The sequence below is a fragment of the Bactrocera tryoni genome, unplaced genomic scaffold (genome assembly GCF_016617805.1).
Source record: "Bactrocera tryoni isolate S06 unplaced genomic scaffold, CSIRO_BtryS06_freeze2 scaffold_11, whole genome shotgun sequence".
In the NCBI taxonomy this organism is placed as follows: domain Eukaryota; kingdom Metazoa; phylum Arthropoda; class Insecta; order Diptera; family Tephritidae; genus Bactrocera; species Bactrocera tryoni.
Window position 1 is genome coordinate 8,714,933 of NW_024395824.1, and position 24,785 is coordinate 8,739,717.

At 38.1% G+C, this 24,785-nt stretch overlaps 1 protein-coding gene across 4 annotated transcripts in view; it reads right to left on the bottom strand.

Annotated features, from left to right (window-relative positions):
• Positions 1–24,785, bottom strand: part of LOC120779504 (serine/threonine-protein kinase WNK1-like) — a 50,327-nt gene that overhangs the window by 14,927 nt on the left and 10,615 nt on the right. For 3 of the 4 annotated variants that reach the window (XM_040111808.1, XM_040111809.1, XM_040111811.1), the window contains 5 exons: positions 17,623–19,375; positions 16,949–17,121; positions 14,470–16,891; positions 14,273–14,401; positions 2,141–2,203 (listed from right to left, as the gene is read on the bottom strand). In XM_040111808.1, the coding sequence (XP_039967742.1) occupies positions 2,141–2,203; positions 14,273–14,401; positions 14,470–16,891; positions 16,949–17,121; positions 17,623–19,375 (4,540 nt within the window). The remainder of the gene's footprint in view (positions 1–2,140; positions 2,204–14,272; positions 14,402–14,469; positions 16,892–16,948; positions 17,122–17,622; positions 19,376–24,785) is intronic. The other variant, XM_040111810.1, reaches the window with a different exon arrangement.

The following is a 24,785-nucleotide window of genomic DNA, read 5'->3' on the forward strand; positions in this document are numbered from 1 at the left end:
TTCATGGAATTGAACATCTCCAAAACATCGATTTATCGCATTTTCATTTGGGCTTACGAAAGGTGTGTGCCCGGTTTGTTCCTCGGAGATTGACTGACCACCAAAAATAGCACTCATCGATCGACGCTTGTGACCGATTATTTGACCAAAAATCACATTATGACCATTAACCAATCCCCGTATTCACCTGATATGGCTCCGTGCGACTTCTTCCTTTTCGAAAAAATGCATTTGCCCATGAAAGGAAAGCGTTATGCAGACGTAGAGACCATTCAAAAGGCTTGCATCGGCATGCTGGCGGCCATACCGGCCAACGAGCTAAAACGCTCGTTCGACATGCTTTTAGACCGTGCAATAAGCTGTATTGAAGCAGGAGACTTTTTTGAATAACATAAATTGAACTTGCCGAAAAAACCATTTGTTCTGATTTTTTTTAAGTCTATATATACATATATTATATTACTATTTTAATCGTATTTAAATTTTTAAATATATTTCACCACAAAAAGTTTTAAATTATTACATCCAAAATTACTAAATTTTTAAAGCGCAACCAATTTTTGGACAACTGTACTATCAACAGTTTTTTCAATATGTCATAAGTTGAAGTTCACCAAAATTTTACACTATAGATATCCTTCTCAACTACTCTACACCAAACAATAGTTTTGAATTTTAATTTGTAATATAGTATGTTATAGCCTTTTACAATTTTTAATTTAAGTACACTGTTTTGTGGGCTTGGCAGTGGCCGGTTACCGCCAATCTATAATACCAATCAATACTTCAATTTCAGACTATCAAGGAATGCGAATTTATATGAAACTACAAATAGAAAAATTATCCGCAACATCGCTGCATAACAGATAAAATGTTTGCTCATAATTGTGATAATATCTTTGATTTGTGTATATCTATTTCTTTAAATGCTTTCACGATTTCTGGCGGCGTATTCTAAAAAGTTTTTAGTTTCTACCATCTATACCAATTACTATATTTTAATTAAAAATTTTGAATTTTTGTAACTCCGCAGTAGCATTTCCTTCACAATACGCATAGTGGCAGTTTAGTTGTAATTGGAGAGAGAAACCATTGACAAAAATTTCAAATCCTTATGACATTGATTGCAAATATGTCAAATATATGTCAGATTAGAATTGTTAAACAATATAAGCACATAATTTCTTCATTTATATTCAACAAGCTTTATCAAATTGAAAACGACTTCGTAATTATTTTTGAATAATTCATGGTATATATAAATTTACCTCTTTTTCCTTTACTTTTATTATACTTTAAAAGTTATAAAACATTACGTTTAAAAATTGTATGAAAACCAGTGTTATTTCTTTGATTTTTCCTTGTTTCAATTAACCCCACACAAATCCGATTACTATGTATCAAAATGAGGAACTTAGTTTTCACTTTTGCGTAAACATAAAAAATATTCAATAAAATGTTCTGGTTTATTAGCGTTCCATGGATCAACTACAAAATGGTATAACTACTATCAAACAACGCGTGCGCAACAAATGACTTACTGAATGCTTCTGGTTGTTAGTTCTCAGTGAGCTAAAAATTTCCACACTGTTTATTTATATACAAATTCGCTCGCTTTGTATGTTTTAGAAGTAATATTGAGCATACTATATACATAAACATTGTATATAATTACATACACTATGAATTTGTTTATGCACAACAACTGTAAATTAATTTGACGCCAAGTGTATCCCAATATGAGCTTATATCGCAATTTAACTAAATACTTATAATTAAAACTAAGTTTATGAAATAATACGTAAATTTTAACGTTCTAAACTTAGCTATAAAATAAATATTAATATAATTGACAATTAGATGAATTTTTAAATTTCTTTACGGATTATTTGAATTGACGATGCTGGAAGGTCATAAAATCTAATCTAACCAAATTTGACTCACATTATGTCATACAAAATAAATAAAAAAAAAAAACATTCTTTATGAATTCGTGTAATGAGAAAATGTTCGTCTATGAACTAAATTATTTTGTTTACATTATTTATATTAAAAGATTTTTTTCAATTTCAATTGTCGTTGTCGTTCTTTTCTAATTACACTTTTTTTTATAAAAACACTATAAAACTAGAACACTTACTGATCTATGCCTTTGATGAGTTCTGAATGCTGAGCGTTGACGAGTTAAAGACGCATGACGGACCTATTTAAGTAGCGTTTCCAAAAAGAGAATACATATCGACATTATACCAGAAACTTATATGTATAAGAACGCATTAAGACTTTATAAAGGGAAAAATCTGTTAATAGTAGTTTCTACAATATAATTCGTAATTTTAAAAGTTTATAGTAGCTACAAATTGTTGAAGACTGGGAAAATTATATTATCTGATGTTTGCAATCTGACCATAACTACAAAATTAAATTTAAAGTTTAAAAAACGATTCATAATAATTACTTGGGAACAAAATTATGTTATAATAAAAAAGACAAAACTTAAAAAATTTCAAAAACATAAACTATTTATATGAGGGTTGCCGTTAGAAACGAAGCAAAGGGGTATTATAACAGAAAAGTTAGTTATAATTGCTTCGTATTAGTTTCATACAATATGTCTTGAAAGAGCAATAAAATTACACTCGCTTAGATAAACAAAATATCCGAATTTATGGAGTTCGTTTAGAAATAATGTACTTAAAAATAATATATTACATCTCGTTTGAAACAGCGCCTATGTCCTAAGTCTGTTATAAACATAAAATTTTATTTAAAGAGAATAGGGTTTTAACATTTTTTCGATGTTTTTTTCTTTTAAAGAAATGCATAACACGTCAAGTCGACTTGAACAAAATTGACAAAATTGACAAAATAACGAATATTTTTAATGCTGTATTAAACACGTTTTATCTCAGTGGTAAGCGGTTTTCCCCACAACTCACGTCGTCGACACAACTCACAAAGTCGATGCCCACCTAACATCAAAACTACTACACTGATCTTTTGAAATTTTTAATGCTATTTCTGTACATAATTTACAAGATAGCGCTGGATAGCTACTATCAAATTTGTTAATAATTTCTATTCCATAAAAGCAAATTCGCTGATTTTTTCGCAATTCTCCTTTTTACCTTCAAACAAAAAACAATTGAAATTTCGAAAAACCCGCTCAGCGTTACCTTACGGAAACTAAATAAAATAAGCGCACTGCAAATATTCTTTTTTTCTTCTAAGGCAGGTTTGAATAATTGCTGTAATTGCGCTGTTTTTATTTTCTACAACCTGTAGCTACAGAATATAATAATTTTGTTCACCTAACGGGGCAACGGCCCCCTTCGGCCCCCCTAGCTACGCCACTGCCTAAAACTAAGCGAGATAGATATAGACTTATATACATAGTATATATAAATGATCAGGAAGACGAGAAAAGTTGAAATCCTGGTGACTGTCTGTCTGTCATCCGCCGTGCAAACTGTAACTTGAGTAAAAATTGAGATATCGCGATGAAATTTTGTATGCGGGTTTCTTAGTACAAAAAAACATTACGAGTTCATAGACGCCAATCTAACGGCCTGCTGCCACGCTTACAAATCGCCATTAACCGCACACTTAAAATATGCCATAACTAAGCACGAAATTAAGATATAAAACTGTAATTTAGTGCAGTAGCAAGAGGGAGCTGTGAGCAAACAATTTTGAAAAAGTGGGTATTGCCCCGCCTTCTAATAAGTTTAATGCACATATCTCCTAAACTACTAAAGCTACAACAACCATGTTTTACTCATAACAGTATAGCTTTGTACCTAACTTAGATACAATTGGGCAAAAACTTGACCTGGCCCCATATAACTTTTGCCAGGATTTTCGAAAATCTGGCCTGGGAACATTTTTTTAAGTATGTGGCATGATAATAGTTACTAGATATAGTCGGGTCGATACTACACCAACTCCCATATACTACGTATAATGATTTTCGTTTTTCTGATAAATCTTATGCAGAATTTGTCGGTCAGTGTAAGGGTTATATACGTTGGGGTAGTTGCACGCGAACTTCCCGTTTCTTACTTGTTTAATATTAAGTTAGCAGAATTGTCTACAAATGTTATACTAAAATGTATGTATCATTGGTTTTTGAGATTACTAACTGTTTAATCAAAAAGAAAGCATAAAAATACATACATGCTTGTACTAAACACTATTAGAGGAATTAAGAGTTTGATAGATTAACTTCTATAATTTTCTCCAATTCTTCTTCCTCTTAATTGGCGTAGACACCGCTTACGTTATTATAGCCGAGTTAACAACAGCGCGCCAGTCGGTTCTTCTTTTCTCTACGCGACGCCAATTGGATATTCCAAGAGTAGCCAGGTTCTTCTCCATCTGGTCCTTCCAACTTAGTGGACGTCTTCCTCTTCCTCTGCTTCCCCCGGCGGGTACGGCGCCGAATACTTTCAAAGCTGGAGTGTTTTCGTCCATTCGGACAACTTGACCTAGCCAGCGTAGCCGCTGTCTTTAATTCGCTGAACTATGTCAATGTCGTCATATATCTCATACAGCTCATCGCTCCATCGAATGCGATATTCGCAGTGGAACTAACAGCAGAACTAACTGCGCGGGTGTTGAGGCCGATGATATCAATATCATCGGCATACGCCAACAGCTGTACACTCTTATAAAAGATTGTACCTGTTCGATTAAGTTTTGCAGCTCGAATTATTTTCTCCAGCAACAGGTTGAAGAAGTCGCACGATAGGGAGTCGCCTTGTCTGAAACTTCGTTTGGTATCGAACGGCTCGGAGAGGTCCTTCCCGATTTTGACGGAGCTTTTGGTGTTGCTCAACGTCAGTTTTCACAGCCGTATTAGTTTTGCGGGGAAACCAAATTCAGACATCGCGGCATAGAGGCAGCTCCTTTTCGTGCAGTCGAAAGCTGCTTTGAAATCGACGAAGAGGTTGTGTGTGTCGATTCTCCTTTCACGGGTCTTTTCCAAAATTTGCCGTATGGTGAATATCTGGTCGGTTGTTGATTTTCCAGGTTAAAAGCCACACTGATAAGGTCTAATCAGTTTGTTGACGGTGGGCTTTAATCTTTCGCACAATACGCTCGATAGAACCTTACAAGCGATGTTGAGGAGGCTTATCCCACGGTAGTTGGCGCAGATTGTGGGGTCTCCCTTTTTGTGGATTCGGCAGAGCACACTTAAATTCCAATCGTTGGGCATGCTTTCGTCCGACCATATTTTGCAAAGAAGCTGATGCATGCTTCTTATCAGTTCTTCGCCGCCGTGTTTGAATGCAGGCTGGAGAAGTCTTCCCTCCACAATTTAAGTATGCTCAGGGCATCGGACACCAGATCACCTTTGGGGGTTGTACAAGAGTATGCTCCGGTCCTGAAACCTTCAGTTAGCCGCCGCATCTTTTCGTAGAATTTTCGAGCATTACCCCTTGTAAGCTGGCCGACAGGATCAAGCTCTTCATATTCACGCATTTCGGTCTCTTTCTTCTTCTGTCTACAAATGCGTCTCGCTTCCCTCTTCAACTCTCGGTATCTATACCATCCCGCACGTGTTGTGGTCGATCGTAACGTTGCGAGGCAGCCTGTTTGCTCTCCGCTGCTACACGGCAGTCCTCGTCGTACCAGTTGTTCTTTTTCATTTTTCGAAAACCAATGGTTTCGGTTGAAGCTGTACGTAAGGAGCTCGAAATGCCGTCCCACAGTTCCCTTATACCGAGTTGCTGACAAGTGCTCTCAGAGATCAGGAGTGCGAGTCCAGTAGAAAATCTTTCGACTATCTGTTCTGATTGCAGCTTCTCGACGTCGAACCTTCCTTGTGTTTGTTGACTTGCGCTTTTTGCTGCACAGAGGCGTGTGCGAATCATAGCTGCAACAAAATAGAGGTCCGAGTCAATGTTAGGACTTCGGAGCGCACGGACATCTAAAACACTGGAGACGTGTCTTCCGTCTATCACAATATGGTCGATCTGGTTGGTGGTTTTTCGATCCCGAGACAGGTGGCTTGATGAATCTTCTTATGCTAAAATCTAGTACTACAGATAACCATATTTCAGGCCCCGGCGAAGTCTATCAACCTCTACCCATTTGGGGATGTTTCGTCGTGGAGGCTTAATTTACCGACCGTCGTGCCAAGGATACCTTCTTTGCTCACCCTGGCGTTAAAGTCGCATAGCATAATTTTGACATCGTGGCGGGGCCAGCGCTCATAGGTGTGCTCCAAGCGCTCATAGAAGGCATCTTTGGTCACATCGTCCTTTTCTTCCGTCGGGGCGTGGGCGCAAATCAGCGATATGTTGAAGAACCTGGCTTTGATGCGGATTGTGGCTAGACGTTCATTCACCGGAGTGAATGATAGTACTCGGTGACGAAATCTCCCACCACGAATTCCACCCCAAAATTGCGCTCCTTTATATGGTCACTGTAGTAAATGCAACAAGGACCTACTCGTCTCAGTCCTTGACCCGTCCATCGCATTTGTTGGACGGCGGTGATGTCAGCCTCCACTCTAACGAGGACATCAATCAGCTGGGCAGCGGCACCTTCCCAATTAGTCCCTAAATTAAAAACTGTTCTGTAAGAGAGCAATACCTTTAGATTTTGACCTTTAACAAAGGTTTTAACGAAGGCGTTGAGTGTTTCTTTAATTTTGTCAAGTTGCTTAATGAAAGGATGAATGCCTGAGTGGTCGGTAAATATCATTAATCTCTAGAGATAAAAAATAATAAAAAAATAAGAAATTGACCATTGAGGTGTCTTCCACTTACATTTATTTAATACAGATTGGCAACACCACTGAAATACTATAGAATTACAGTCATGGACAGAGAAATAGCACACTTTCAAAATAAGTTATCAGTTTTATCAAGTAAGTGAATCATAACAATTTTCCACGTCTATGTATGGCATGACTGCCACATTTTATAACGGTAAGCGTATGCCGTTATCATGACTACTATTTTGTTGTTATTCGTTTTACTCGAAGAGTAACGAAGTTTGGTTGGACAATGAAATAGCACACTTTAAGTTATTTGTACAAATTTCATTATTAATTAGCAATCGTGCAAAAAAATACGCTGTTTAACTATAACTATAAAAAAAAATTTACATATTTTTAAAATGGGCAGAAATATGCATTGTACTCTGGAAAAAAGGATAATAATATTTGGTCCTTACAAAAAGGCAAAAGTCCAACTCAGATTGTTCGAGAAAAATGGTATACAACGCCATCAATTTTGTTAAAAGGGATCCAAATTTGCTCAAAAATAAAAAAATCCACAAAGCTCCTGGGCGTAAAACAACGGAATTTGTCGATACAGCCGTCATTAGAAAAAGCAAGGGTGATCCTTTTAAATCATCCCGAGAGATTATGGCGAAAATAAACAACGAATTTGGGCTTAACGCTTGCAGTAGATTTGTGCGAAGACGTCTATGTGAAGATCTGTTGTTTGTACGAATGAGTCGAAAAAAACCACACCTGGCAAAAAAAGAACATAAGAGCACGGCTGGACTTTGCTAAAGAACATTTAGAAAAGGACGTCAAATTTTGGAAAAGGGTTCTGTGGAGCGATGAAACTAAGGTGAACCGTATCGAATAGGATGAGAAACCATTTCTTCATCGTCCCAGGTGTCAGGCGTATAACTCCAGATACACTACAAAAACTTTTAAGCACGGCGGAGATAGCGTAATGGTCTGGGGAGCGTTTTGCTGTTACGGTGTTGGATCATTGGTAAGGATATAATGGTAGAATGGACCAATTTGCATACCTAAACATTCTCAAAACTACCATAGAACCTTTCGATTTGGAATCGATGCCAGTGAATTGGACTTTTATGCATGACAATAATCCAAAACACCCAGCTTAAAGTATGAAGAACTGGCTTACTGAAGAAAGTATTAACGTCCCGAGGTGGCCAGCCCAAAGTCCCGACGCAAACTCGATGGAAAATTTATGGAACGACTTTAAGAACCAGATTACCAAGAAAAATTTCAAAAATTCGGAAGAACTTTGTACTGAATCCAAAGAGGCATGGTACGCAATCCCACAAACGAGGTGTCAGATATTAGTGGAGAGCACGCCCAGACAATGCCAAGCAATTTTAAAAAATTGTGGGCACACAACAAAATATTAACGTTGTAAGTGCTGAAACGCTATAATACTTATTCGATTTTTAAAAATTTATTTAATTTCCGCAGAATCGGCCTACTGTGCTATTTCTGTGTCCAGACCGAAACACGCAATGGGAAACTTAATAATTTTTTTTTTAAAGAAGTATTGAATAAAACTTTTAAATTTTTTGTAAATAGCTCACTTATTTCTTATGTTATGTGACGTTAATGAAAAAATTATATTAGTTTTCTGTTTATATCGAAAATACACATCTTTTTATTACATTCTCAAAGTGTGCTACTTCTCTGTCCATGACAGTGTATTCAGTTCAATGCTGTAAAACTTGCTTAGTGGAACTGGTTGAAAAAGAATGCGTTTCGCAAGTAACAATAACATAAATAACAAGTGCAAACTAATTTTTGATTTAACTATCTTAAAATATAATCTTTCTACATGAAAAATAAATTGAATATTCTCATATTGAAGAAACAAATTTTTAGCACAATAATAATAATAAGTTAAGGTTCAACTTATATAAGACATGCAAGACACCAATGACTGATTCACGTACAATTTTTTCCAAGTATTGCTTTGACAGATAAGTTTGATGCTGAACGTTAAAAAAATCAAGGCGAGGCAAAGCAAAAAGTTGAGCAACTCTCATCAATGCCACATGATAGAAATCCTCATTGGATACTGTCCCAATAGCACTAACACGGTGACGCTGTGGATTTTAGAGGATGCAAATTATCATAGTTGCAAGAAGGAAGATGAGAGAAAATATAAGAAACATCTATACACTTTTTTCTTCACTGTGACGCTTTTGCCACACTAAGGTTGAAGCATCTCAGTTGCCATACTTTCTACAAACACGGCGCATTGGCTGCAATTAATATTAGCCGCATGAATACATTTTTGACAGGCTCTAGACGCTTTGTCCATACGCACCGATATTTTTCAATACAGTAAGTGGAATTATTCGTGGTTCAAGTTTACCTAGCCTAACTTCATCATTTTATGGTTTGAGCAGTTGTTATTGTTTTTATTACATATTTCTTTTGTTTTTGTTGCTTTTTAATTGGAATTGTTGGAAATATGAAGACTGAAACAACACATTATATATTACATATACTTTTATTCTACTCTCCATGTATATAAACATACATAGAAATGTATACGCACCGTTTGAATTCTCACGCGTAATCCACGCTTTGCTTTATACGTATTCGCTGCCTGTGCGCAGAATGTATTGCATTCTTTTTCTTTTTAGTTACAAAAAAAAAACTTTGATAAAGCAACATCCTTAATAGGTTTTGGGCCAAGAAAGGTGCGATTAAATGAATTGGATTTTATAAAAAAAAAGTAATTCTGGACTATTTAAAACTATAATGTCTGCAAATTGAGACACCAAGTGAAGAAAGTTACGATGTGTGGTCTGTGTGGATGCAGATTGCTCTGAATTGAACAGTGCTGATTTCATCAAGCCTGAATCAGAGGCAGAGTTGAGACAATTGACCAAACTCGATAGAAAGACATTAGCATCATACTACACCGGCAACCTTCTCAAAAGCTGCTTAACCTCGTCAGATGCATAGACGAAGCTAAAAGAAGTTCACACGCCGGCCGGTCCAATCTATCAAGTACTGTTGCGCAGGAGAGCGATAATTTACCACAACATGTTAGTTTGTGGAAATTACAAACAAATTGGCAGAGCTGGGCATAGACTTAGGCGACCCTGTGAAGGTGATTATGTTGTTGTATAGTCTGCCCAGAAGTTTCGAGCATTTCGTTGTTGCAATGCAAACTCGCGACAAGTTGCCTTCATTTGACATTTTGAAATTAAAACTTTTAGACGAATCTGAGAGGCCTAGGGTAAATGAAGAGCAAACGGAAAATGCTGAAAAAAGAGCGTTTGTAATATAGGAAAAAACAACAAGTGAAATTACGGTTTTGTTAACGGGCAACAAAGAAACGCGACAAAATCGCTACAGTGTTGGGTATGCGGGCAAACGGGCCACAAAGCTACGAAATGCAAGCAAAGAAACGCTTCGAAGAGTGAAACCGAGAATAGCGCAAGGGACAAAACGTATTTAACGTAAAATTTCGATAAGTGCATGGTGTGTCAATAGTGGTGCTACATTTCATTTGTGTCGCAAACGTTCATATTTTACTGACTATAAGCAACATAAAGAGCAAGTACGGGTTGCAGACAACAGTTATATTCAAAGTGAAGGTCGTGGTATTGTACGTATAAGCATATAATTAAACTAGTTGTTGTGTTGTATATAAAGGAACTGCAGTGTAACATCATGTCGGTGTCAAATGCAATAGAAAATAGACATAGAATGAACTTTACAAAAACCAAAGCTCAAATAATTGAGAGTGAGGGCATAGTTATACTCGAGGCAAAACGGCAAAATTTGATCATATTTAAAAGTGATATTAACAAATGCTTTAACGTTAAAGTGTCTTCGTCGCATTTGTGGCACAATAGATTCGGGCACTTAAATTTTGGCAAACTTTATAAGATGATTAAAGAAAAAATGGTAAACGGAATAAAATCGGAAGTGAACGGTAGCAATGTGTGTGACATGTGCAAGCAGAAAAAATTGTGTTAAGCAGCTAGGCCAGTGAAATCGCGTGAAAGAAGTTCTGGGCCTACTGCACACTTCATTTGCGGTCTAATGAATAGAGAATCCATTGGTGGAGCACGGTATTTTGTGACATTTATCGATGATCGACCTAGATACGTGTTCGTGTATTTTTTAAAATCGCGATATGAAGTTTTGGACAATTTTAAAGATTTTAAAGCACTCGCGAAAAACCAAAGCGGTAAAGAGCTGAAAGCGCTAAGAAGCGATAATGGTGGTGAATATTTAAATGTGGCATTTTAATAGGTTTTTATCAACAGTGGTGTCCAGAGACAGCTGACAGTTCCGCCACCCCATAGCAGAATGATGTGGCGGAGCGCGCTAATAGAACATTGATATAATAATATAATATAATGCGATAAAAACAGCCTCGTACTTGAGGAATCGTGCGGAGACATCAACGCTTCCTGGCATGACATCTTTTGAGGTGTGTGTTGGAAATCTAAAAATATTTGGTGCCAAATGCATTGTTCTGGATAAAACACACAAAACAAAATTCTCTCCAAAGGGCGAAGAGCATATCATGGTAGGATATTCAGAAACGGCAAAGACATACCGCCTATATAACACTGATAAACATAAAGTGATCGAGGCCCGTGTCGTCATATTGAAAGGGGCAATTCGGCAGCTATATGTGAGTACTCTAACAAACTTTCAGAAGTAGAACCTGAAGCCGTTACCGACGGTCTGCGAGTACTGAAGTACAACAAGATGTGGCTCCAGAAGATGACCATCGAGGGCCAACAATGAAGGAACCTGGGCGACCGAAGATTATGCGTACTGGTTTGCACGGGCGTCCGAGAAAACAATACCAGATGTTGTACGTTTTTACAACTGATGATGTACCAGTCACAAAAAGTCTAAACGGGACAATGGACTCGCACCATGGGGACAAGTGGAAAGTTTCGCTGCAGAAGGAGATGAATAGTTTACGGGAAAATGAAACTTGTCTCTGGTAGATCTACCAAAAGGCGAGAAGTCCATTGGGTGCAAGTGGGTGTTTGCCGTTAAGTCGTGCCGTGATAAGTATGGGAACGTAGAATGCTGTAAGACACGGTTGGTTGCTAAGGGGTGCTCCCAGAGTCTGGGCATTAATTATTCCGAAACTTTTTCTCCAGTTCTGAAGGTTTTATTGACGAACTGCATCCGAAACGACTCCTGAGACATTGTATGGCTTCGAGTGGACGTGAATGGAACGAAAAAGTGAACGCCACACTATTGAAAAATGGTTTTATGCCCTACCCCAGTGAACCATGTTTATATATACGCAAAGTTGAAGGCAATTTGCGCATTATTGTTGTATATGTTGATGATCTCATGATATCTTCAAAGAGTTCCATGTGGTCGATGGCGGTGAACTAAAACATTTTTTCGGTATGGAAATCGAGAGATAATGATAGACCGGAAGCGTTAAAATCGGTAGTAAGCAGTACATTGAGGCACTTCTTAAGGAATATACTATGCAAAACTGTAAACCAAATAGTATACCATTGGAAGCTGGACAGCAAGTTAATTGTAAAAATTAGGACTTGACCGAGCGAACTAAATTAACTATCAGTCATTGATCGGGTCTCTATTATATCTGGCTTTGACTACTAGATCACACACTGCATTCTAAAGCAAAGCTTGCGCAGATGAATGCAGATCCCCACAAGGAGCACAAAGCAACTGCTATGCTACTTGAGAGGTGTATCAGAGCTGCAGCTCCATTATAAGAAGACTGTGCAGAACATTCACTGTTATGTGGATGCGGATTGGGCTGGCGATTCTACTGATCGCAAATCATTTACTGGTTGGGTCTTCTTCACACCAGGTGCTGTGTTCAGCTGAGAGTCGAAGAAAAGTGTAGCCTTGAGCAGCACAGAAACCGAGTATATTGACAGTGTACATTAAGGAACTGGTCGGCGAAATCGGATTTAAAACCATTGAGACGATACCGGCTTACAGTGATAATCAAAGCGGACAATGTTTAGTTAGGAATCCCAAGATTCATACAACAAGCAAACACATAGACCTTAAATACCACCACGTAAGGGAAATATGTAAAAGTAAATCTATAGAAATTGAATATGTATCTACAGAAAATATGATTGCTGATGTGTTGACATAGAATTTGAGTAGAACTAAACATGTAAAATGCATTAATTGAATAGGACTTCTGTAAAGTAAATATTCCTTAATTTTTGAATTGGTTTGTAGAAGGAAATTATTTAATTTCCTTATATTAATTTGAGAATGTAAATATACTATGTTGAGAACGAGTGTTGGAAATATGAAGACTAAAACAACACATTATATGTATATTACATATACTTTTATATTCTACTCTCCGTGTGTAAACATACATAGAAATTTGTATGCACCGTTTAAATTGTCACGCGTAATCCACGTTTATTATACGTATTCACTGCCTGTGCGCAGCATGCCTTGTATTCTTTATCTTTTAAGTTACTAATAAAACTTTGCTAAATCAACATCCTTAATAGGATTGAAATAAAATTTTGAAATATGTATACAGGTTTAATTTACCCAATCTATTAAAATGAAAATAAGAAAATGCGAAACATTAAATATCAGAGAGAAGCATGAAGGCAGAGCGTTTATTTTTACATTCCTTATGTTTGCTTTAATGATAAGTAAAATGTTTGATATGTTTCAAAGCACAACTTTTGGGTTTAGGGGTAATCTGAATTTTCAAAAAATAATTTTTTGCACATTATCAAAGCACAATTTTTTAGAAATATTCTCTGAAAGTGCGCTCTGTAACTTTGAAAAACTTCATGTGTTTTTTTCTCAAAACTATATTTTTTGAACCAGTAATCATTTCTAAAAAACGAGTGCCAAATCGAAGGATTTTTGTAATTTAAATTTTTTATAAACAGTTAACTATTATTTTTTCTGAAAATATGTAAAAAAAAATGTCTATAGCCGCCATTTTGTAAATGAAAATCAGGCACTAGATTATCTATTAAAAAATACTAATTTTTTTGCTCGATTGATTTTAAATGAATCTCCAAGGAAGACTGATGCTCGCAACTTTGGCTGGAACTGGATCAACACAAACAGCATATACTTTTATGGTCATTAATTTTTTTCTGTCAAGTGAAGTCGAAACTTATTTAATAATGCTAAACACAGCACTAAAAAAAAATAATTTACTGGCAAAAAATATTTAAAATTGTAATTGTTTTAATGTCTCTGACTACACATAACCACTTAATAAATAACAATATTTGAATACCCGTAATCGTAATCGATTTTGAGTTGATTATATTTTCTAGAACTCAACTATCTAAAAACCATTTAATAAATTGCTTCATCATTTGAGATTTAAGATTTCTTTGATCTCGTGGTAATAATACATAATGTTATCTTCTACGTTGATATCTAAGTAGCTTCATAAACAACATGTACCCCTTCACTTTCGCAACCTCATATAAAATATGTTGTTGAAAAATTTAATATCTATAGTTTATTTAATTATTAGAAAAATCCTCATACCTTTTCCATGTTACGACAATATGTTGGGACGGGTATCTGACCGGGATTTAACTCAACTTGTTGTATAATGTCATTGATCATTTCCGCGAATACCACTGATTGATACTTTGACAACAAATTTTGAGCAATCTGTGGAGCATAAAAAATTAATAATTAACAAATATTATTTTGATTTTATTTGACACAAACATGCTTACCAGCTTGTTAGCAATTTCAGTTGGATTCACATCGCGTATATCGAATTTGAACGTTATTGTTTTGGGTTTGTTTTCCATATGGCAGTTTATGAGAGTACCGTGTTCTATACCTGTAACACTGAGCTTTGGCACACGTTCATTGCTGCTCCGATTAGATCTTCGCGTCTTTGGCGCGCGAACTCCTTGCTTTTCTTCGTGAGAAATTTGAGTATTATTGTTCGGTTTTGCAGTGCTTAAACTTGAACTTGTATTTTTTGTTTGAGGCGGTGCACTATTATTTGCAGTAGAGTCTGGTAGAAGGTTCGAAATGTTAGTAGCGAGAGTCTCAGAAGCAATTTTTTGTGGTGTTAATGTAGGGGAAGATTGAGTAACTGATGGCGTTATCGTAGAAATTTGTTGAATTCCCGATTTTGGTTGCACATGTGGTGTGTTTGGCAGTTGTTGCGTGTACACTAACTGTTGATAAACTGTTGGCTGCTGAGCGGTTGTTTGAGGCCCAAATGTCGTAGTAGATGACTGTTGAACAGTCCTTTGCGACTGCTGATTATTTATCTGGTTTATATTACTAGCGGTCTGTTGAGAAAATTGTTGTTGCGAAGTTAGTTGATGTTGCTGAGAGTCTTGGTGTGGAAGTGTACCCTGCTGCTGGCATAATTGATGACTATGATTAACTTGTTGCTGATTTGGCACCTGTTGATTTAGTTGTTGTATTGACTGCTGAAGACTTGTCTGATTCTGCTGGGTTGCTTGTTGTGAAGGTATTTGCTGTGGTATTAACTGATTTTGATTTGGAAATTGTTGTTGATTTACAACTTGTTGGGGTATTTGCTGCTGGTGGGATGCTTGCGTTTGTTGATTTAGATGTTGCTGTTGAATTTGAGAGGTATTCGTTTGGCTTAGTTGTTGTGTTATTATAGGCTGTTGAGTCACTTGTTGATTCGTTCCTCTCTGTTGTTGCACCAATTGCGATTGTTGTTGTTGTAACAATGGTTGTGTCATCTGTTGATGTACCATCTGTTGCATTGATTGTGATGTTACGACAGGAAACGGAACTGTATTAGAAACTGGCACCGAAAGAACTGGTTTTGACATAGAGATCGAAACTTGCTGGTTGATATAACTTTGACTTGAGTTATTAAATGGCAAATTTCCTTTGGTAGGAGAAATGATTTGTATGGCTGAAATATCCTGAATAGGTGTTGTGGAATTCTGAAAAGATGCCATTTGAGGTTGTGGGACGAAATGAACTGTAGGTTGTATTGCTCCTGAAGATATTACTGACTGTGTTGGCATCATTTGTCCATTATTAGAGTAAAAATTTTGCTGTAAAATAGGCTGCTGTTCCACTGCCTGTCCAGATGAAGTCTGTTGTTGGAATGGAACACTCACAGATATGTCAGCTAAATGTTCTTTATCAGTCTTTTTAGCTGAATCTGTGGTAAAATTTGGAACTATGTCAATAACATTTTCAGATCTTGCCTTCAAATTTTCATCCTCTTCTTCTGATTCAGCCTCTTCATCTTCCTCTTCCTCCTCTTCAACATTTTGACCCAACATCGCACGTTGTTTTTGCAATGCTAACTTTTCCAATCGCGATTTCTCGTTTTGCAATTGCAATTGAGTTTGCCTTTGCATTCGTTCTTTCAGTAGTGAAAAAACTTGCACTTTCAACATTCGAACAACAGCACGAGAATCTTCTTCTGTAATTATATTTTCTTTGGTCATATCATGACATATTTGTTCACAATCGTCGATTTTTATATCATATTCAAATTGAATAGCCTCATTTTCTTTGTGCTTAGATGATCGTTTTTTAGGATCAAGAAACCGAAGCCGAAACTCAATTATGTTATTTTCGGGGTTACTTAAAAATGCTTCAGTAGCAGTTGGCTCTACACGAATACCTATATCTTCTTCAAAAAACTCTGAGTTTAGAAGATCCTTACAACTGGGCCTGTCCTCCTTTTTGAGTTCTATACATTTCTCAATAATCTCACGCACTTTCGGGTCTTCCACTTTGGATAATGCTGCAGGTTTAATTCCAGAAATCACTTTCTTGTATATCTGTGCAGGACCTTTACACTCGCTGTATGGATATTCGGACACAGCCATTTCCAACATGCACATGCCGAAAGCGTAAACATCTACTGATTCGTCATAATGTTCCTCGTACATTTCTGGTGCCATGAATTCGGGAGTTCCAATCACAGATTTGGCGTGCGAACGATTTTTTAATGTTGCTAGTCCCAAATCTCCTATTTTTACACTACCAGTTGTTCCTGTTATAAATATATTATCACATTTCAAATCACGATGAATTATAGGTAAAGGACGAGTATGTAGAAAATGTAATCCTTTCAAAATTTGTCTGCACCAAGACTTCAAAACTTTAGGGTTTATCTTCTTGAATCGTTTTAGGTATCTATAACAGAGAATTCAGAATTAGAAAGCCATATTTCATTTTTGGACTTTTGCTTACGATTTTAAAGTTCCTGAAAGCATTAATTCTGTGACTAGAACAATATTCTTTTTTCGTGACACCGAGTTTTCCCAGTACGTGTAGAAACGTACAATATTGGGGTGTTGCAATTTCTTCAGCATGTCTGCCTCTTCACGAAACCTCATACGTTCACTCTTTTTAACTTGCTTGTCCTAATAAGTTACAATTATTAAAATAATAACACTTAAAATAAAATGCGAATTACTACACAGCAGAATTTTAAATATTTTCTTGTTTAAAGAATTTACAATTCTGGTAACTATCATGTTTATATAACACATTCTATGTCAGCTACATTTGTAAGTTTACCTTTATTGTTTGCATATATTGTCGAAATTTCTTACTATACAATGCTTCAAACATTTCACTGATTGTTTTACGAAAATTAGATAAAAATTATAAAAAAAACGAAAAAACCCATCAGATTGACATTGAAGTGAGAAAATTTCACATTATAAGTAAAAGATTGTTTATTTTGCAAATAACACACTTTGGGAATTTTCAAAAGCAAAATCTATTTTTCTTTAATAGGGAATGATAGAGAAATATAAATAATTGTAGCCAACACTACTGCGTCCCTTTTGAACAATTTCTGTACAATTATATGTTATTGCTGTATAGTAGTTATTGCATAACGTAATCATTTAATATACCAATAATTCACACCATGCAACCGCTACTCCAGTTTCTGTATCCAATCCTCGATAGACAGTTTTAAATGAGCCACGCCCTACTTCCTTGTCGTACTTAAAAAAACGTCCACACGGTGACATAGCAACTGGTTCATCGTCATCATCTTTGCAAGAACTTTTCGAAGAGGATAGAGTCGATTGGGTAGAAGTTGTAGTTTTGGAATTGCTCGAAGATACCACATCCGTCGTGATTGGTATAGTGACTGCAACAGGGACTATATCTTCAAAACTGGCACGTCCAGCGTTTTTTAAAGTAGCCTTTTGTAGAATACTACTTTCGGCAATGTGTTCCTCAATTTTTTCTTCTACTTTAAATCCTACACGCTTTCCGGTAGAAGTTGTTACAACAGTATTTACTTGAAGAGCATGTGGATCGGAGTCTATTATTTCGTCTCTTTTTATATTATGGGGGATGGTTATTTTGACTTCTGAGTTACTTGTGCGGGTAGGAGTACGGAACTGGTTTTCTAAATGTTCCGCCTCCCTTGATAGCATCTCGATATTATCATCGTAATCACGGGGAAACTCCGTTTCGAACTCAAGGTAATTTGTGTTAATATTTCTCGAAGACTGATCGACATTTTTTCTAATAAAACGCATTGGATTGTTATACTTTTGACAATTTGGTGGTGTTAGCAGCGCTGTGTCGGAGCATGATGACATAAGAAGCCCAGAGGAAAGTGCTTCCCTTCCGGAATTTCTTTGTGATCGATCCAAATTCAAGTTTGATTTTTGGGTCATCTTAGTAGATTTCTCTTTGCTATCTTCAAATGAAATAGTACCTAGACGTCGTGTCGCAGAATTTGATGAAGTTTCCTTTTTTTTTATGTCATCCATAATGTTATCTGCTTTTCTTTTACTCACAGTAAAACAATTCTTTCCATTGTTATTTACGCTTATCAAATCCTTATCTCTTTGGTTGAACTTAAAGTGAGTAAAATTGGTGAATGCTTGTTTGGCCTTTACAAGACTCTTTGATGAAGTATTTAATTGATCCACAAGTTCAATTTTACTAGAAGCACCATCCCGTGAAAAATTGTCTATATATGTTAATGATGTTCTTGATGAGTGTGTTGACTTACTCTTACTTGATAGTAATCCTAATGATGCAAACGTATCAGATTCGGTTGAAGATAATCTCAAACTAAATAATTGGTTATTTGCAACGCGCTTTTGCACTGTGAATGGTGGATGATTTTGCAGAAAATCGTAAGAATCAGTGATATAGTTTGAAATAACCCTCTTAGAACAGTGACTTGACGCATTAACTATAGCTTTTACCTTTAATTTGTTAGCTACAAAACCAGAGTTTTTTGTTCGGTTTCGTTCAATATGTTTATTTAATGAGCTGCTCGAAAATTCCTGCAGAACCCTACTCAGAATATTTGGTTTCGTTTCCGAACCAACTACAGGCTGGGCAGGTTTTCGCCAACGATGTAAAAAATAAGACGTCGAGGAATTTGTTGGTTTTATCAAAGCTGTTTGTGATCGTTGCTTAAGCTCTTGTGGATATTGATGACAGTAATGATGATGTGAATAGTGAGTTGAAGATTCACGTACATACCCACAGTGACGTCGATAATTGCCTTCTTTTTTTATAGAACTTTTTGTTTTTGATGTTGAATTCTGTGATGTAATTAATACTTGTTTCGTTGTTGATTTTTTGATATCAACTTTCTTACTAATATTTGTACCGCTTTCAGTCGTTGAACTCCTTAAAGAAATTGAAAAAGATTTTGGTAAATCAACAAAACGTAGTAAACGTTAATCCGAGTTCTTTACAATGCAATGAAGAAATAGGTCATTTAAACATGCGACAGCTTGATACTACAAATATGCAAATATTATACGAAATGTTTCAGTTGTTAATATGTTAATGATCACATGGCATGTAGGTGACATTTATTTTATATCTAGTAAAAATTGGACATTTTATAGTAATTCAATTCTATGGTATCATTTGGGATAAAACTCTATGAAAACTCACGAATAATTCACCAGAACTATCCAAGAAGACGACATGATCTATTTTCAGCATAGTGCAACAAAATGGCTGTATTTTTACATAGTAAGTAAAAACTGAAATTTTTACATGCAATTTTTTGCAAATACCCACAAAAAGAATTACGCATGGTCGGTTGAGTATGTTTACCCCGTCTTAGTAAAATCTAGTAAAAATTTGATATTATATAGTAGTTCTTGGGGGATCCGCCCACGCGTTGCTGTGGTATTTTATACTATTCTTGATATAATAAACTATTCAATATAGTGAAAATTGTATTTACGAATAAAGGCGAAAACGTTTTTGTCGGTATAAGAATCCAAGGGATTGTACTTGAGGTTTAATTTTGAATATGTTTATACAAATCAATTTCATTGGAAAAAATAACGAATTTAAAGCTGCTTCCTCTATGTTTGGTTAGCAGCCTTTCTGTCCAGTTGATAGAGTTGTCCGCTTAATAGATTGTACTACTTTATACTTAATGGAGATGTCCGCTTAATAGAGCGTCCATTTAATAAAACTTTGACTGTATTTTTTATTTTTGAATTGTTTTTACTACCCTATCTTCCAAGTTGGTTTGAACTGGGTACAGTGTGCTAAATTTTACTAAAATCGGTTCAGTTGTTTACGAGTCTATTCCGGACAAACAACGTGACACGCACCTTTTTTTTATATATAAAGATAAGGTCTCCAATTCTATGGTATCGTTAAAGATAAAACTCTATGAAAATTCTAGAATTAGGCAATTTATCCCGAACAGAAGTCCACATGAGCTATTTTTTGTTCAACAAAATGGATGCATATTTCCATAGGGAGTAAAAACTGAAACTAGTACATATAATTTTTTGCAAATACCAACAGAAAGAGTTACGCATGGTCAGTTGAGTATGTTTACGGCGTCATAGTACTTGTTACTTGTGTTAAAAATGTTGAATAGCTTGGACATAGCTGTCCCGACTGCGTAAGAAAGGGGTGTTAGATGAGAAGAGCATGCAAAGTAATTGTTGGTGTCATGCGATTACTCTTTGCATACTGGGTATATGTTGAGTATGACAAGAGTCGAGTCTGCGTAAGCACAATACAATTTCCACAAAAGCCCGTTGAAACGGTAGTCGGGTCAAAGTAACGGTCCGCCCAATCAATGTCAACTCGGCACCATTCCTCGATTACTTCAGAAAATACTATAACAACAACATTCCCTCAACAGCCGGTTATACTTTACGAGGATTGACCCCAATTTAATTCGGCCACTAAATTGGCCTCTGATTGGATCGATCAATAGTCAAAACAAGAAAAATTTAATATTCACTAAAAACATTTGATACCCCAATTACTAAAGTTATTAAAACATTAGTATATGTATGTACATAAAGTGGGCGACAAAAGTCCACCTACTACCCATATATTTAATGTCTTGATGAATTTAAGGTAATAAAGAACAACTAATGATTCAGTTTTTTTTAAATTACATTGTTATTAAGAAATTATAAGCCAAAACACGTATTTAAAATTTCAAAAAACTAGAAAAAACCTTTGACAAAAGTATACGTACGGCATTATGGTACAAGTTCTGCTCTTGTTACACACTAAAAGGTACGTTTTCTTTTTATTTTGTTTTTATGCTTTATAATAAATAATCATATATACCACTTGATAGTTGCCACAATGCTTCTTCGGAAAGGAATGTCAACTGGTGTGCGAAACGTGGTTGTAAAATACTATACACCTGAGAATAAATCATTTGATGAAATATTTAAAACGCTTAATCTAACTAAACCATTAATTCAAACCATATTTGAAAACTTAACAAAAAATCAAAGTATTAAAAACACAACGCCGACTGGTAGACCGAAGAAGCTTAGCGGCAAAGATGTCTTTTTATTCTAAAAGAATTTTATAATAAATTTTAGAGCTTAAAATGACAATGGGAGTACATAGCAGAACTCTAGGCAGGAAAGCCCTTATTAGTGAAATTATCCTGAAAATCGCTTATAATTTGTTCAAAAGCCTAAAAATAAAGATCTTGCATGATTTCTGGAAACAAATTTTATTAACAGATGAATTCAAGTACAATGTTTTCACCGACTCCTTCCCGGTGAATGGTGTTCTTGGAGTCAAATCACCACCCATCGCAGACGAAGAGCTCGAGTTGCCGCGAGAAACGCGAGTGATCCTAGCGTAGCTTCGTTCCGGATACTGTAGCAGGTTAAATTCCTACTTATCCAGGATAGACCCAGATATATCCAATACATGTCCTGCATGCAATGAGTCTCCGCACGACACTGGCCACCTCTTTGCATACCCTGCCAACCACACTCATCTAACACCCCTCTCCTGTTGGTCCAACCCCGTCGAAACAGCACGTTTCCTGGCCGTGCCGCTAGATGACGTTGACTACAACCTGGATAACCCTTACCATCCCAACGGGGTTTGATACTCCGTTAAAACAACACCAAAGTTTTTGGAAGTGATTGAAAACCCATGTTTGGAGAAAAGCTAATATTGAAATGAAACCTAACCACCAAATATTTACTGGTGTTGTTGTTGTTGTAACAGGTACTTAATTATAACTAAATGTTATGATCTGACTCGGACAACGATAAGGAAACTGGTACAGCAGCGAGCAAAGGAGGTCAAGGGGCTGGGCGGAAGTTCAGCTTCCTTGACGCTCTCTCGCCGGAGGAGCGGGCGCTGTTTGAGGAGCATGCCAGGGAGGATGACGACGACATGCCCTCATGCAGCGGCGCTCGCCTGGCGAGGGGGCCTGATGACGCGGTAGCAGCAACGAGCGCCGCCATAACCCCCACCAGAAGGCGGAGCGGGTCGGACTCGTGTGAGTCACATCGGGCAGAGCCCGACGGCGCTCGTAGTGGACGGAGGAGATGGCGCAGAAGAGGTGGGCAACGCCCTCTTCCAGAAGCTGGCAAACCTGGCGGATGTGACGACCCGCACAGGAAAGGTTTGAGTGGTGCCAGTATGAAATGGTACCTGCGCTACCTCCGAGAAGGAAGGACCCCCGAGGAAGCGGAGGCTATGGCAAAGAGCAGGAGCAAAGGGAGCAACGCATCCCCAAGTAAGGTGCGTGGCAGGACCGCGACAGCTCGCGCGCAAGACGGCAGAGCCAGCAATCGTGGCCCGGACAGTGCTGCACGGCCAGCAGGGCGTGGCGGTGGTAGGGCAGTGCCCTCGGTCACGTACGCTCAAGCTGCAAAGCGTAAGAGCGGCCAAATCACGCCGCAGGAGCCCCCCAACTCCAAAAGACAGAGGGGAAGCAACGCAAAGGCAGCCGGAGGCCAACCTTCCGAATCGGCACCCCACCGGGTGGAGGAGGGGCGGCGCAGATATGCGGATGCTGTCAAAGGCATCCGCATGGCTGTACTGCCTCAAACCTACCCGGCTGAGGTGCTAACACCGGAGGAGCTTACCGCGCTCCAGGACCTCCTTATGGAAGAGGTGTTCAGGGGAGCTGAATACGCGGCATCCTTCCTGGGAGTAGATTTTAAAGGTGGGATGATACAGGTGGACTGCAACAACGAGAGGTCCGCAAACTGGCTGCGGGAGTTTGCTCCAAAGCTAGGGGACTGGAAGGGTCCTGTCCTCTGCGTGAAGAGGGCGGAAGATGTGCCAATCATGCACAGCATGACTATGTTCCTCCCTCGATGCGGGGACAAACCCTATGAGTTCGCCTTAGGTCTGGTGAAAAACCAGAACCTGGGCCTCAGTATATCGTCCTGGCGCATCGTTAGCAGCAAGGTGGAAAAAGTAGGCGATATGATAGGTTGGAGACTGAACCTGTATATCGATGACGAATCGTACAAGTACGTTCGGGCAGCGAGCTTCCGCCTGTTTTACAGGTTTAGCACGGTGGTCATGCGGCCCCACAAGTCTGCAACCACTGGCAGCAAGGAAGCAGAGAAGGCTGAAACGGAAAAAAGCGGGGGTGTCGAAAAACAGGCAGAGACTGTGGAACCCCCGGATGCAGCAGCAATGCAGGTCGACGAGGTGGCGTCCCAGCATAGTGGAAGCCGGACTGGACAGGCAATGCCAGCAGCGTCCATCGACGTCCCGGATGCCAGTTCCGGCGGTCAGGGAGCAGAGCTACCCTCCACGCAGGAACTCCTTGAAGGGTTAGGAGACCCACCGGACGGCAGCGTGATTGACGGCGGGGAAGAGGTTATACCCTTCCTCGAACCAATACTATAATGGCCGTCAACACGGAAATTGCCCAGGTGAACCTGCACCACGCGGCGGCAGCCTCGGCTGTCATAGCGAACAGGTTCACAGTGGAGAAGCTGGGCATACTGCTGATCCAAGAGCCTTGGGTCCATAGAGGAGAGGTTAAAGGCCTCAAAACGGAGTCAAATAAGGTAATCTGGGATCTCTCTAGCGATAGACCCAGAACATGCATAGTTGTCAGGAATAACATTGAAGTCTTTTGTATTTCAGAGTTCCTGACGCAGGATCTGGTGGCGGTGCAAGCCAGGGACTTCGAAGGCAAGGACTTCGTCCTGGCTTCAGCCTACTTCCCAGGGGAGGTACCCACGGCACCCCCGGAGATGGTGGAAAGGCTGGTGGAGCATTGCAGAAGACACAGGCTTCCCCTAATAATTGGGTGCGATGCAAACGCCCACCATGTGGAATGGGGCAGTACAAACTGCAACTCAAGAGGTGAGTCCCTTTTAGAATACATAATAGGAAGCAACTTAGTGATAGAGAATGTGGGGTGTGAACCCACTTTCATTACTATAAACAGGAGGGAGGTACTGGACCTCACCTTGAGCAATGAGCCTGCAAATGGGTTGGTCTCGCAATGGAGGGTCTCTACGGAGCCCTCCATGTCAGACCACAGAATTTTAAGGTTCACGCTAAGGGTAGAGGTCAGAAAACTTCCCCCAGACGCAACCCTCGGAAGGCGAACTGGGATGCCTTCAGGGATATACTAAGTGTGGAATTGAGCAGGGGGGCAGACTGATAGCAGCGTGTCAGGCCCAGGCTTAGAGATTAGGCTATCTAAGCTAAACGAGTCTGTCATTAACGCTTATCATGGCAGCTGTTCCTCTTAAAGTGACCACTGACAGGCGAAATAGTCCCTGGTGGTCAAGGAAACTATCAGACCTCCGGA